Source organism: Rhyacophila brunnea, unplaced genomic scaffold (assembly GCF_057557595.1).
Source record: "Rhyacophila brunnea isolate RB1 unplaced genomic scaffold, BYU_Rbru_1.0 scaffold_1, whole genome shotgun sequence".
Classification (NCBI taxonomy): Eukaryota; Metazoa; Arthropoda; class Insecta; order Trichoptera; family Rhyacophilidae; genus Rhyacophila; species Rhyacophila brunnea.
The window spans coordinates 38,247,725-38,263,954 of NW_028232751.1; the positions used below are offsets into that span (position 1 = coordinate 38,247,725).

At 32.7% G+C, this 16,230-nt stretch overlaps 1 protein-coding gene across 1 annotated transcript in view; it reads right to left on the bottom strand.

Moving 5' to 3' along the window:
* The window catches only part of Nep2 (M13 family metallopeptidase neprilysin 2), a 74,931-nt gene that overhangs the window by 22,065 nt on the left and 36,636 nt on the right, over nt 1-16,230 (bottom strand). Inside the window, exon 2 of the mRNA XM_085943924.1 lies at nt 10,749-10,828. Coding sequence (XP_085800050.1) covers nt 10,749-10,780 — 32 coding nt within the window. The 5' untranslated portion in view covers nt 10,781-10,828. The remainder of the gene's footprint in view (nt 1-10,748; nt 10,829-16,230) is intronic.

Below are 16,230 nucleotides of genomic sequence, written 5' to 3' on the forward strand. Positions count from 1 at the left end.
TAAATAATAAGGATGATTAAAAAAAATAATAACTATTGTGTTCGATCACATATAATTTATAAATTGTTATTAAAAATAAATATTGTATTAATTCGCGATTATTATTTAGGTTACTTCAGTCATAGACAAACATAACATGCTATTCACAGTTTATGTCATTTTGACATGTCAAAGCGGTGGTAAAGATTTATTTTATAATACAAAATTCATTGTGTTACTGTGAATGTGGATAAATTATCTCATATTGTACCGAAATCATTCGCCAGTGCTTTAAATATATAAGTATTTATTAAATTGTGTAGTGTCCCGGTAGAAAATGTGCGAACGATTGCATTTAAAAATTATCAAAGCTTGACCTTCCAAGGGTTCATTTAGATTTGAATACAGCAAAAAAACTTATATTAGACATTTTCACAACAATTTATAAATGATAAATATTTGTTTTTAACTGGCAGTTATACATTAAACAAACTTTTTTGTTGGCGATGCGTATTGTTTGGTAAAGAAAGTATGCGTGGAATTCTACTGCCATAAGTGATTTAAATAATTTGACAAATTCAGCGGTGGAACCTATGACCAGTGTGTCGTTGTCATTAGTGTGCACCTATTCATCAGTAGTAATATCGTAAGTATTATCTTCTTATTTTCCGTAATTTACCTGACAAGTGTGCTCTTTTTCTCTGATCTCCACAGCTTACCTCTTTCCAAAAGTCACCCTTCGCCACTGGTATCTATACTATAATTTGAAGAATATATTTGGATGTGGCTACCGTCGCGTCGGTTTTTCTTTATAGAAATCCACACGTACAGTTGGATTTCGACAAAATTTTGAGGGTAGACGGAGGCCGAGGAGCCGGAGTGAGTGGTCGGGGTTTCGAATTTCACATTTAGTAACAGTCAGGGACAGTTTTACGGTTTTTGTGGAAAAAAGTCAGGTCCTTGAAACGCGGAAGTTAATGCTGCAACCCCTATTTTTTATTAAAAATGTCGCCAGAATGTGTACATTTAAAATTATTGGCATTTATCTCAGCTCGATCGGAGGTCAAACGGCAAAGTTAGATGAAAATAATTGTGTTATTAGAATCGCTAATCGGTAGGGAGCCAACCAAGCCGGCACGGCGCGGGCGACGCAGTGCTGCCAAATTTTCTAATGAATCCAATTCAAAAAGGATCAGTGAGACTCACCCTATGTGCAATTTTCAGCTCTGACAGATTGCACATAGATAATCTGATGATTTGGCGTAAATCTTCCCATCGTGTTTCCGTGTGTTTTTTTTTAAATTCAATCCTTTGCACTCTACGAATTAAATTTAGTATTGTTAATTTTCAAATATTAAACCATTCCATTCCCGGGCAGCGCCGGGTTATAAGTACTGCTAGCCTATTTATAATTTGACCGTTTTTACAAGTAATAACTAGGTGTAGGCAATTAATATTTTCTTTTGGGATGAGTAATATGTTAGGGTAAAATAATTACACGATACATGTATACATAATAATATAAAAGTAAAACATATCATTCCAAAATCTTGTTTGTTCTTTGTATACTGTAGGACACGTCCCTTGTTTTTCCATTTACCATATCCAGCTATACTATAATGTGACTATAATGTACTTAGATATACGATGGAAAAAAAACCAAAACTATTTATCATCGCGTTACGAAATGACAAAACCGCATAATAACTGAATGGAATATTCATCGATCAGCACTTTGTTGAAGTGGTGATTTGTACGAATTATTAAAAGATGTAGCGTTTATTTGAAAATGTGCTGATCGGTGAAAATTCCATTTCACGGAACGTCTCGACTAAGTTTTTCACGAGTAACTGTTAACGTCCTTTATTTTATATTTTTGAAAACGAATAAATCTCGAATGACTTTTCAGGGTTACGAGTATATTACAACCTAAATACGTTTCCATCTCCTGTGCAGTGGAATAGATATATGTGTATCGATAATAATATAAAATATAAAATTCCGATTGGTTTTTTGATGGAATCGCTACGAAAATAAGGCCCAGCGCAGTCGTAAACTCACGATCGCCTCGTAATTTTGTTCGATCCTAATGGATTCCCATTCGGAAACGTACGTTGTAAAAGTATACGGTCAGACTTGAGTGTTTTTCGACTGATAGTGAGCATTCCAAAAAATATTTCGAATACCTCATCGCAATATTATCATACAATTATATTTTTGGCAGAATTTCCACTTCAACATGCGATATTGACGTGTCTTGTTTAATCCACAATTCAAATGATATTAATTCTATTTTACATGATCTACTTATTTCAAAATATTTGTTATTATTTATATTTGATTTTACTTTAACTGACTTTAACTGCGACCCGCTATCATATCCCTTCTTCAGGCCTCCAGTTCTTCGACGCTTAGTGCAGGATCCCATAGACTTTTCGAAAAGTCTATGGGATCCTGGACTAGTTCGTAAAGACAGCAGCTCTACTCTGTGTCACCCAAAATTTGTACACTGTAGGTACCGATATGTGTACAATATCCTCCTGAACCTGATCGCAAAGCCGTGATCGCTTCTCATTCATCATTCTCAGACATCAAATTATTTACCCACTGTGTGGCCTTACCGTAGGTTCATTATCGCCTTGAGGTCATTAAATTTCTGCTCAGAGACGACTCATATTATTTATACAAATTATGATTGAAATGTGTGCAGTTCAGGTGGGCAGGATTTGTCAGTAGTATGATAAGTGTATAGGTTCCGAAAATAATCCCCACATAACAAATAAGGTGAAAAGCGAAAAGTGAGAAGACCATGGCTTCGATGGATCGATGGAGCATGATTCATTGGAGATATGGAGTAGAAGACGTTACATGTCAATGTCCAGACCCAAACTCATATAAGCTTAAAATCTCTCATATATATATATATATATATATATATATACCTATATATCCAAAATTGAGTTTTTTCCTCTCTTACAGAAGTGGAGTCACTATACAGTATTTATAATTGTACCGGATGAGACGCTACTAAATTTCCATAGGCAGTTTAACGTGCTTAGATGACCAAAGCACCGACAGAATTAGAGCAGCCATAAGAAGAAAAAATTAAGCGATGTACCTTCACTAAGTGCCAGAAATACCTACGTCAATAGTTATGTTGTCAGTATTTTTGTATGTTTGGGTTGATTTTTTTACACTAAGGTTATAATAATTATGTTAACCTAACCTAACCTAACCTAACCTAACCTAACCTAACCTAACCTAACCTAACCTAACCTAACCTAACCTAACCTAACCTAACCTAACCGAAAAAAACATTTTTTTTCGGTTATACATACATTGGATGTTACGGAAACTGATCTGGTAGGTGCTGAGTTTTATGGTCAAACCTTTATTCATTTTATTGAAGGCTGACGCAAGAATACGTGTTCCTAACCCTCATACTTTCATCCGAAGGGAAAACAAAACATTATTTGGATTCTCGTTGAAAAAGAATCACGTATTAAATTAAACAACTCTGGTCCTGCCGCAGCGCATATGAATTTTGGATAAATAGTTGGCGTATTATTGCCAACAAATAGTTAGCATATTATTGGCAACATGGTCCAATGATTCGACACACGAGGACAACAATAGTCGATTGCAGAATAAGCAACAAATATTATGTAATCAAAAACGAGAACGGATTTGACAAAAAATTGACTGAGCGCGTTGACACAAATAATTCAGACAATACAACAATATAAACAAAAATAGCTACCTGCATAAATAAAAATAAATATTACCATCGGTTATTATTTACACTTCGAATAATACATACCATTGCGATTTTTTTTTTAATAATATTTGCATGTTGTAACAGTTTCATAGATGTTTACTGTCATGTCTAAAATATATAATGAAAATAAAATAGAAAAAGTAAATAAAACGAAATCAGATAATGTCTCTAACACATATGATTCCCGGCTACAGTTATAGAATTATACTAAACCGACAAAATCGGTTCTGATCGTTATTAAATAATTATTTTCCAGTTTGTCCTAAGTGATATTTTTCTATACAAGAATAATAAAATTATTTCTTCACAGTTTGTACGAAAATTAGTAGACTAAAACAAGTCCTCATTTATTCTTCACTTTAACATATTTAAGTTCCATCTCTATAGAAGAAGGTTTCCTTCTTTTATTCACTACTAGGTATAATAATATTGTTTTATTTTATTTTACATGTAATTTTATACTTTATTACTGAGTCTTAGTGTAAATTAATAATCATAAACATAACAACATACTTCACACAATGTTTAAAATGGTTATGCACTTTGAATTTTTAATCACATATCTTTAAAATCAATTTATCCAGCTGGTATGCGCTTAGAACTGGACAAGATATATTTCATTTACCAGTTGAGATTGTCCTGATAAGCGGACGAATCTTTATTAAATTATCTGAATTTACTTGGTAATAAACACCATCCAGAGTTGTCAATTTAGATCGATTTAGTTAGGCGTATCTTGACCTATTTTGGCTGATTTTGAAATCTAGCGACTTTGGTTTCGTTCTGGGCTACTGCTCTTTCCCGTTGATTTACTACCTACTATTTGACGTATATTACGTATAGATACTGTAAGCTATGCTATATGTTGCCGATATTGGCCTCTTAAAGATAGGCGCGTATCTTAGGAACTTGCACGCCATAATATGGTTCTGCATCGCACTTTCAGTGTGATTTATTTTATTTTATACATGCAATAATTATGAATTGGGATAGATTCGCTCAGTGGTGGAGCAGGTCCGACGAACTGACTGATTTTGAAGCTTCTCACGATAACACATACTTTAACCAAAAATAATAATTATTAAGGAGTGATGACACATAATTTATTATGTTATTGGTTTATTTTTTTTATGGATAAGTAAATACTCACGTATCTGTTTATGTGCTTACATTATGGGCCTCGTTGGCGTCAGAACAATGTTGATAGAATTTAATAAACGTATGACTGGTTTGAACTATTTCGAGGCTACTTTTTAAATCTTCTGTCGAATCGATCGCGTATCTGCGTCAAATAAAATCACCACTCGATTTACTGCTGGATAAAAGCCTTCCATACATATCACGCAGCACTCCTCAAAATGATATCAATCAAAAATTTATTAGAAGAATAATATTTAATTATGTTGACCAATACTGTGCAGCAACCCTTTCTAAGAAACGTAAAATAAAACTCTCACCAGATTATACTGATGAGTGGTGGATATGATCAGAAGAGGATTCGAAGAATCGGAGAATCTTTTAAAGGAAGATTGCGACGGGTTTTCGAAGAATATGTAAAATGTCGAAGATGGTAGGTACAACGTCATGTATTGTGTGCATTGTACATTGAGTCATATATTATTGCATACAGGAATAGGATGGCCAGAATTCCTAAACAGAAGTGGATATACCTATTGTGTATATAGAGATACATAGCAACCCAAAGAATCCGGCTGTGGAGAGAGCTGATATCGGACAGTGAAAACATTTCTTCGATGCGATCTGTTTAAATACCGCGAATGGCAAAACAGTGTAATATGTTTTATTTTCGTGAGTATTTGATCTAGTGCAATGGTCCAACGGATTGAGTAAATGACTGATAACTATTCTTCAAAAAAAAGGTTTGCTAATAATATATAACCTAAGTGCTCAGCTTACTAACGAAAATGGTAATTTACTTAAGATAATGCATTTGCATCTGAATGACTCACTTATTTTGTAATATATTCTTAAGACGTTTGCAATGACATTGACCTCTAAATACTAATTTTATTGCGTACAATACATTTACAAGATTGCAAGGATTTATGAGTACTGTATATCATTTTAAATGTGTTTTAATTTGGAATTATTCAACACCTTTTATTTTTTTTCTTTGACTTTGCTCGTCTAGAATTTGTATTCATCAACAATGTATTATAATAATTTAAGAAGTACGTATTTTTTAAAGAATGCATATTTAAATAAATTTAAATATTGTCCCTGTTTCACTGACGACCAATTTGAATCCTTTGCAAGGTTAATTTAGTGTATAGTAGTGGCGAAGGATCCGACATAAATAGTGCATACTAAACTTTGTCAGTCAAATGTATCTGTTGTCATTGAACTAAGACTGCAATGTATAGATAGTGTTTATTGGTTTTTAAAACTCTATTAAAGTCTGTTATTATTAGTCTTTTATTTACTCTATTAAAGTAACTTTTGATATGTATACCTTCACCTTCAGACTCGTCTCCGTGAGATCTACAGGATATTGAAATATGGTATAAGTAATAGGTCTTATTGGTTGGGAGAAACAAACTGCGTCAATATGTGATTTGTCCATTATTTGAATTTCTTTCGAAGTTCTCTTGGAAAATATTAAAGTAACTGCAGGCCTCCTGCAAACGTCTGTGTAACTCTAGTGTACATCAACATTATCCATATTCTACAACAAGTGTGCAAAAATAATTGATAAATAATTCAATACTAGAAAATAAAATTATGGACAATAAGGAAGCAGCATACATAGTATGGAAATTTTATAAGGGTACCAAAACGGGCTTAATAAATGTGATATTATTAGATATTATATTAAATTCAGTGACAGGCAGTAGGCAGGTCATGCATTGCATAGGAGCAATACACTCAAAGAGAAGCCAATTAAGAAACGAATACGAATATTACACCTTTTGAGAGCAGTGGCAGTGGTCCATGAAGTAGACCAGTGGTCTTCAAACTTTGTCGACTCACGGAACCCTTAGAATTATAGGTATGCTTTTTTTCGGGAACCCCATCCCATCCTTAGAAAAATATATCTTAAAATAATTACATTTTTTACATGATTTGTCGAAGTCTAGGTCTATTTGTCGTTTTTTTTTGACTCGCGAATTTTTATTTTCACTCGCAGAACCCCCTGCCGCGGAACCCCGGAGTTCCGCGGAACACAGTTTGAAGACCACTGAAGTAGAAGATTAGAATGTATCGACATGTTAGTTTAAACAAATAGTTAAAGCTTAAAAAATCATAATAACCTAACTATTGTATTGTAATGCCCATTCTAATATGTACTGTAATGGCGGTTTATCGCATATGTAACACTTTCGCAAGGGTGTCTACAAACCTGTCTGTCCCACAGACCTAGAGGTACCTGAAACCAACACTGTTTGAGTGAAGGATTCGTGGAAATTCTTTAATGGTTTGCATGTATTGAATTGTTAAAGATTTTTTGTGTATTATTTATTACTCTGCTTAACACAATCTAATCTAACCTAGCGATTTTAAATACAATTTGAAACAAAAATTGAAAGTGAACGGCTTTCTAAGTCTGCTTAAGGGCGTGCCTAGCGACGTCGCTTAGGGATGTCACCGATTAAAATACATTATTAATAAATATATATTTTACTGTATTTAGTTTATTCAACACAAACTGTTGGTAAGCCACTGAAACGGGCTTCTTTTATACTAAACCACGATGAGTTCAAAACATCAAACTAATCGAATAGGTAAAAATCTTGAGATAGGTATAGATTTATAATATTTGCCCTTTTTGAATCTTTTAAAGCTCTCCAGGGGAGACTTGCTATTATTTTGGGAATTAATGGAATATACGAACATGATTTTTACGCACATCTTTGCCAGATCGGTTTGTCAAGCTGGTATACCTTGTACGGAGTCTCCTGTATTTTCAGTTGAGAATGAAAACGTTGTCAAAACATTTTGAGCTTTAATAATTATTATCCAACGTTTGTTTTTGCTTGAAAATCTTATAGGCAAAGATGTGTAATTTTTAATACAACTTTGCCCATCTCTAAAAAGATTAATAAATGTCTCGATACAACAATTTATAAATAAATGGATGTTGTATGCGGTGCGTAAAAAGTGATGTAATTTGTAGATTAAAAAATATTGTTAAAAATGTGTGTTGTTATTTCCATATTCTGAATAATCTTTAAAAAACAGGCAATGTTGTAGCATTGTACGGTATGTTATATGATTGGTTTTTTTTTCAATATAGGTACATAATACTACTTCTTACAGGAGTTCATCCAATTTTATCGATCAAAATGTTGATTACTCATCAAATATAATGAGACAGGGATGGATATCTTTGAGAAGAGAGCCCTGACAAGAATCTATCGGACTGCTGAAGAGAATGCCATTTGGAGGGGGATGTATAATGAGGTGTGATGTATAATGATGTATATTAAAATACAGACGGTGCTGGATCGGTTACGTATATAGAATAACGGAGAATAAGTAAGTCGTGTTATGTTCGCATCCCTTGAAGAGAAGAGACAATCTGGAGGGCCAAAATTAAGATGTTTAGTTTGCGACACAGGAAATTCGGCCAAAGTAACTCGAAAGCGTCGGTGCTGCATGCATTATTGAGATATTTTGGAGGAGGTTAAGAGTTAAGACCCGCCAATGGTCGTAGTGCCATAAAGATATATATTTATGAAAACGATATCAATGCTTTTTCAACGATATCAATCCATTTATTGAAATGCTTTAAAATTCGAATCGAATTGTTCGTGATTGACTGAAAATTGGTCAGTGATCGGTCGAACCCGAGAAGGCCGGGCGTGGTTGATATTGCGTGACTAACCACTGATCTGTAATCACAATCAGTAATCACAGACTGATCACTCAGATCAGACAATGGTGTTTATTATTACGTCATGCCTAGTTAATTTTTGTTAAATATCTCTCGGATAATTAATATGTATTTATGATATGTATTCTTATTTTGTAGCACACGTTTCTTGGCAGCATTGCGGACTCGTCGATTGCGGAAAACTAATCGAAGTATTTATTGGCCTTCACAATAAATTAAAACGAAGACACACCTAAATCACCATTTCTGCTCTTCTAAGACTAGACATATCGACATTCACAATGGAGGCATCTTATCACAATATTCATCCATTCATCATAAATTTTAATTGACCCATGGAGAAATTAAACTATGATGTTGATACAATTATTAGATATTGCATTAAATATATAATATAAATTGATATACCATAACTCATAACTAAGCTTAGGATTCTTAGGTATTTAAATATTTTTTTCGAGCGGCCCCACAGCAAAATATCAAAAATATGTTTCAGACAATTTTAAAACATTTAAGCCCTATTTGTTAGCACCTATTTTTAAATATTTTTGGATAATTACATATTTTTACATATTCTAGGTTTAAGCACATATTTTCACATAAACACAAGATTTCAATTTCAATCACTACCCCCTCAACCCGTGATAAACTAGGTGGGGAACTTGGCTTAGTGCAGTAAATTACTATACTGCGAATTTTGAAAAATTACAAGAAATTATGGAGATGCTTGATGAAAAAGATTCCAACTATATATTTCAATAGCAAAAGAAATAATGGGAAACCGTTCCATAAAACATGAATTGGCATTGATCACTTCAAATTATGGTCATCTGGTAAACACAATTGAAATGTTAGAACCAACTACAAATGTACCTACTAGTGGAGCAAATTAATATTTTAAACAATACTGCTGCTAAAATAAGAAATTTTCCTATTGGAATAAAAATATGTACAAAATTAAATAGTGTTTTAAATAAAAAAAATACTGGACTTCAAGCGCTGCAGAATATAATAGCTGATTCGGAAAATCCAACAGAGGCCTCAGATGTTTCAATTTTTTCTACTTCAAATAGTTTCTTTACATACGCAATAATAACATCTGTAGAAGTGGAAAGAAGTTTTTCCATGTATAAAAATTTGCTAATATCAAAAAATCGTCAAGGATTCACTTTCGAAAATTTGAAGCAATATTTTATTATTAATTATAATAAAGCGTTTTCTGTTTGTGAATAAATAATAAAATAAACTGTTAAAATATATATGATTTATTGTAAAACTTACTTAAATTTTTAGCACCTATTTTTGTTTTTTTAGCACATAATTATGAAATTTTAATAACATATTTTCCAATTATATCTACACATTTTAAGTACCTATTATTCATTTTTTAGCACCTAAAAATCCTAAACCTACTCATAACCAATGGTAGAGAGACTACAATTAAGGACATAACGTATAAAACCGCCACGTTAATTTTATCGATTCGCTGTTAGGTGTTCATAATGAAGTGTATTAAAAATGTTATCAATTACAGTTTTTGTGTATATGAAAATGTGCGAGAGAAACTGCATTCAATTTATGGAATTTTTTATTCACTTTCATTATCAGCTCAAAAACGATTAAAAACTGAACAGTAGCGGTTTCGCACGTAATGCTCTCAAATATATTATAGAAAGTGTAAATATTTACATGTACAGTAGGTACTTAAGTAAAAAGATAAAAACTTATGGGGACTGTTAAATATTTAACATTATGTGTTATATAATTTTAATCTTCGGTGTAAGGACAGTATAATTATTAACCAATAATTTATTAGTCACACTTCTTTCAAAAACATATTTTTTTAAACGAACCCGATATGAGCTTTACAATAAAATACGTGTAAAAAGTGTGTGATAATTAATGTGTTACTTTATGCGAATAATGACACTTTGGGAGCAACATCATATATTTAAAATGATCTCATAATGTATTAATAGACAGTAGATAATAGATACAAAAAACGAAGAGATGGGAATTGGAGTAGAGTGGTGAAGGACTGGATGGAGTCAGCGGATGAGACTAAATACCGCCCCGGGACGTGTTGGCGTGGAAATAAAAATAAAATACAAACGGAAAAGTGGGTTTTTCACTTACTTGATTACTGTTTGCTTCATACTGTTTATCATCTGCCACGTTTAATTAATATGTCTATTTTTCGTAAATTAGATCCGATCCTGAAAATAAAAAAAATGCATAGTTAATAAACAATTAAGATCAATAATGTTGAAAAGTACCGAAACTATTTTGGTCTTCAACAAAGCTCATTGGGGTAATAATTAGATTCATTCGCGTAAATTCGTGTTCACATTCATTTGAAGAAATGGTTATTAATAGAATTAATAATAATTAATAAATTAATAGAATTCAATGCATATATCAAACGCGATAGTCTTTCATGATATTATGTTTTTTCATATGATATGATTCAGGATATTAACTTGTTCTATGTAAGCGCGAACATTGTTTCGTCTAATTGCTCTTGAAAAATACCGTTAAAAAGGTGCCGGAACGCCGTTCCAACGCGTTACATGACAAAAAAGCCCTGTGTACCAGTAACGCGGAGTGACTTTGAGATAAATGATGCTCTTCAAAATAAGTATCAGTATATATATTTAAATATATTACTTGAACTTGCTATCTATAATATATACTTACATACTTTTTTGATGGATTTATGTGGAAAGTAAATATATTGAAAAATAATGTAGTATATTTTTGCATTAAAATAAAGTAGGGGCAATATTTAAGTAGGTATAGTCATTTTTTTCGATATGTTTATAACAATATTAGCATATTTCTATTATTTCAAATGAACTGATTTTATTTATGTCTAAATATTTTAATTATCTTGGAATAATTTACGGATGCGCTACATCCATAGAATCTATGGACCACACACACATATTATGCGAAAAGATTGTATAATATGTAAAACAATGGTTACTCCATCGTAAATGTAACATCGACATAGATAAGGTTTATTTCTTTGCTCATATGTTATTCAGTTCAACTTTACATATTAGCTTTATTATTTTTTAAATTATTATATTTTGTTATCGTCACGTGTTTCGTTTACACACAACATATTATTATTATCAAGCATATAAACACACCACGTGTCGCTTAAAATTAAAAAATATTTCATATTTTACTGTAATATACAAATATTATAAATGAACCAATAATGACTACCACGCAATTGATTAGAATCACTTGGACCGCTACGTTAGTGCATCATGAAACTTTCATGATTATTAATAATAATAAGATAATAATGTTCCAATGTTGCATAGCTAAGTGTAATGAGAAAGTATTTGATATAATAACATCGACCTATATTAATTAGTTTAATAAGTCGTTGACGCTTGGTAGAGGAGAGGCTTACTTCTTAAAACGGATGTTATTGTATCTGAATAAGCGTTTTCAGGCGCGGACACAGAAAACTTTGGGGGAGAATTTAGAAAATATATCCATATTAATCTATTATTGATTTTTTAAGGCGACGGGAGGAAACGTAGTTAACAAAGGTGCCACTCTGGTGCCAGTAATCTCTGCATTTACACCGCCTACTATTTATAACTTCTTGTCGCTTCAACCGCTTAAATCTCCTACCCCCAGATAATGGTCCAGACTTCGATTGTAGCGACAAACTCCTGGTCAGCAACTATAACAACGGGTGCTAACCTACAGGTTATTACTATTTGTCGCATCCACGGCTGGTTATCGAATGCGTGTGCATTAACGGCCATAACTAGTGTCTAGTTAGTGTCCGTTTGTGTCTTCCACACTGTCTATTTAGACATGCCGCATTCGAATAGTAAATCAAACATTGAATGCCTTAGATGGTTGCACCAATTCATAAGTTCCACTGACGCAGGTCTTGCGTATCGTAGAATGTCGAAAGGGATTAGGCTGTTTTATTCTATTCAAGTGGTAAATTAAATTTTGAGTAATCTTATTTTTTATGTGAGATGCTGGCAAGCTATGCGTTGAAATCATTTAGTCTAAATGTACTTTATGATTTATGAGTGTAAATTTGGCTTAGTAGCGCAGTTGGATCGGAACGGGCATTTTACCACTACTCTACTGCTGTGTGCGCAACATAAATAATAATTAAACGCTATAGGTACATATTGCGTCGGCTATACATTTTATATATGTCGATTAAAATGTTGTCCACATTAAGGGGTACATTGTAGGGGTTCATTGGCTAATGCCGCTGGTATCCAATGCATACTAAATAAGAGTAAAAATGTATCAGTAATAAAATTGGGAATGTAAATAATATTGTGGCCGTATAATAAAAATACTTTGTCCAATGTAATGCACATAGTGTGTTCAAGAGAAAGTTTAGTAAAAGCTAATCGCTTCCAAAATGAAGGGAACCGAACAAGTACCACGAAAGACAACTATGTACACTCGATGAATACAAATTTAAAATACTCAATACAAAATTTCATGGCACATTGCATTCTGTATCGCAGGTGTAATAAACATTAAAAAACCAACGTCATAATATCGGAACATAAAATAGAAAAATTAAGGCATTATACGCAAAGAGAAATTTCCGTTCGCTTAACAACACGTGCGGTAACGATCTAGCCAGAATGCGTTATGTTATACAGCGGTCGGCAAACCAAATGCATTGGCTTGCCACAAAACATGTAATTCAAAGTACTGGACACTCAACGTGCCACTGAAATAAAACTAGTAAATCTATTGTAAGACAATTTTATTTGACTATAATAATACACACTATATGAAAATACCCAATAAAAATATAAATAAAAATTACAATATTACAACATTAGTGACTCTAATCTGAATTCTGGAAGCTAACACATAGTTTGAACTTTTTAATTTTATGCACATTTCCGAATTTTCTTCAGTTAAACGATTTAGATACGGGCTTATAATATATTTCATAACTGAGAATGTTTGATCAGAGTAGTACCTACGTCAATGAAATTATTAATGGACAACGCATTCAATACAGTAGCTAGTAAGTAAATTCACGCACAGTGATATTCGCACATGTATAGGTAGACGTCACACAATTTCCATTATGCGATATCACGCATCGGGAATTTATAGCAATATTACCTTTATTGTAATGGCGTTAGAACAGTGTTTCTAGTGTCAATGTTCATTTGACCGAACCCGTTCGAACCGAACCGTCTGGCAGACCCAACAAAAAGCATCTGGAATTTATAGCAATATCACCTTTATTGTAATGGCGCTAGAACAGATTATGCCATTCGGCAGACCCGACAAAAGAGTGAGTGTCATATTTATTCCCAGATACTTCGTCCATATTAATGTCATTGACCTACGTTCTACCAAAAACACTTTAAAGAACGAATGCAACTTTTTTCATACAATGAAAATAAATCTGTCTGGGAGTTCATTCCACGTTTTTTTATCATGTCAAGATAATTGTCTTCGTTTTTCATAATTTTATCTCTGGCAGTTTTGAAGTTAAATTTCCAAATTTCATAATTGTATAATTCGATAATATATTACGGTACGGTTTTTAAAGTACCGAAAATTTTAATAAATCGTCATTTTCGAGGCGTGCCACCAAAAATCCTTTCGCGTGCCACCCAGTGGCACGCGTGGCATAGGTTGCCGGGCGCTGCGTTATAATATATTATATTGTACACATTAATAAATACATATTAAATGTAAACCAATCATAAAAACATCCCTAAAATATAACACTTATCAACACTATGTTTTGTATCTTTGTTGTTAATATTAATACTTTACATTAATAGTGTAGAATATATGAATAATAGGCATATTTCATTTGTTGTAAATATAATAATACATTATAATTGTAAAATATACATATTTCTAATAACTCTTCTGCTGTATCACACAAGACTGTCAAGACTTTCCCTGATACTATTTGATTTAGATATACCTACCACCATAAATCATCCAGTGTTTGAATTTAAAACTAAGCTCATCACAGTATAAAAATGTTTAATGATAATAATATGTCAAATGTTAGTAAGTGACGCCCTCACTCAGCGGAAAACTTATACTGATGGATATATACACGAGGAGGACCGATACACTGGGACTCACTTGGATAGTCTTGTGCGAGTGTGAATACGGATTAGTATATTATCATATTTTGCAATTAGTACAAACGCATGATGTTTGCTACAAATGAATCTACAATGCGAATTACTTTGCAGCTAATTTAAGCATTATCCTCATGATCATTTTTGTCGAAACTTTATTATTATGTATATTTCTATATTATATTATATCTATGGAATATGGTTCTAAGGAAGTTATTTAGTTTTATCTTTAATAAATATGATTTATTCAACGGTTTAATTTCCCTATTTTATTTCTTTCAATACAATTTTGAAAGTAGACACTTTCCATGCAATTTAAAGATATTGCAAACCGCAAAAAATGTTTTGAAATATTCAAAACAAATTTATATTATCAAGCAAGCACATATTATTGCACAAACCTGTGCAGTCTGAGTATTGGAAAATATAAATCTGTATTCTAATATTGTCATACCTGCGCGCGCAACACTATTGTTGATTGCCATACTCATACCATAACCAAATCAGAATCATTATTTATTAGATAGACAAACGAAACAAAAAAATGAAACAAAGAATAAACTAGGTATAATATATATATATATATTATAATGACACTCCTTTTCCTTTTTATGGTTAGGATATAGTAGGTATATTTGGATTTATTTTCACCCGATTATACGTTATATGGGTGTAAGAAATTTACATAAAGGTTAAATAATACTAGCTATTCAATGCGTTTCTAATTTTTGACCAAAATAAGAATTACGAAATTCACAAAATAGATCGATGCTATTGATCTTTGAATCTTGATTTAAATTGAGCTTTAGAACTACATGACTTTTGTAAAATCCAGAGGATAGCTAAAATTCAAACCCTAGATAAAAATACAAGTAAATGCGTCCACCTATACAGCACTCTATATTCCATTTGTTAATATAAAATCTTCATTATTATAATGAATACAATTTTGAATTGTCAACGCCAACACAGACACAAGGGGTTCTCGGATCCGGACCTCCCGGAACGAAAACAACTCAAATTATTTAGGTGAATAGAATATTTCTTACCGCGGTGATGATATTAAAAGAAATTGTTGCTATAATATGGGATATTTAAATGATGGAACGCGCTATGCGGATAACACAGACGGTCACAATGGTTCTTATAATAAGGAACGTTATACCAAACGGACACGATAATAACTTGTGAGCTCCATAGGTTGCGGCGACTCGTTGGAAAGCATCCCGCTAGGGTTTATAGTTGCATTCCGAGTGATCATCGCTGGAATCAAAGCGCGGAGTATCTGGGCATGGAGAATGTTCCCGGGAAAGTGCAAGGTTCGGAGTGGAAACGACTAGAGTCTAATGGCACCAGCTAGCTATGGATTTTTCAGAGGTCCATAGTAAGGTGCATGTAACGGGTGTGCAGTAGCAGGCAACCGATCTCGAGTGTGGAAGAATATGGGATAAACTTAATCACGTGTCAGGAATACGTCATTCTAA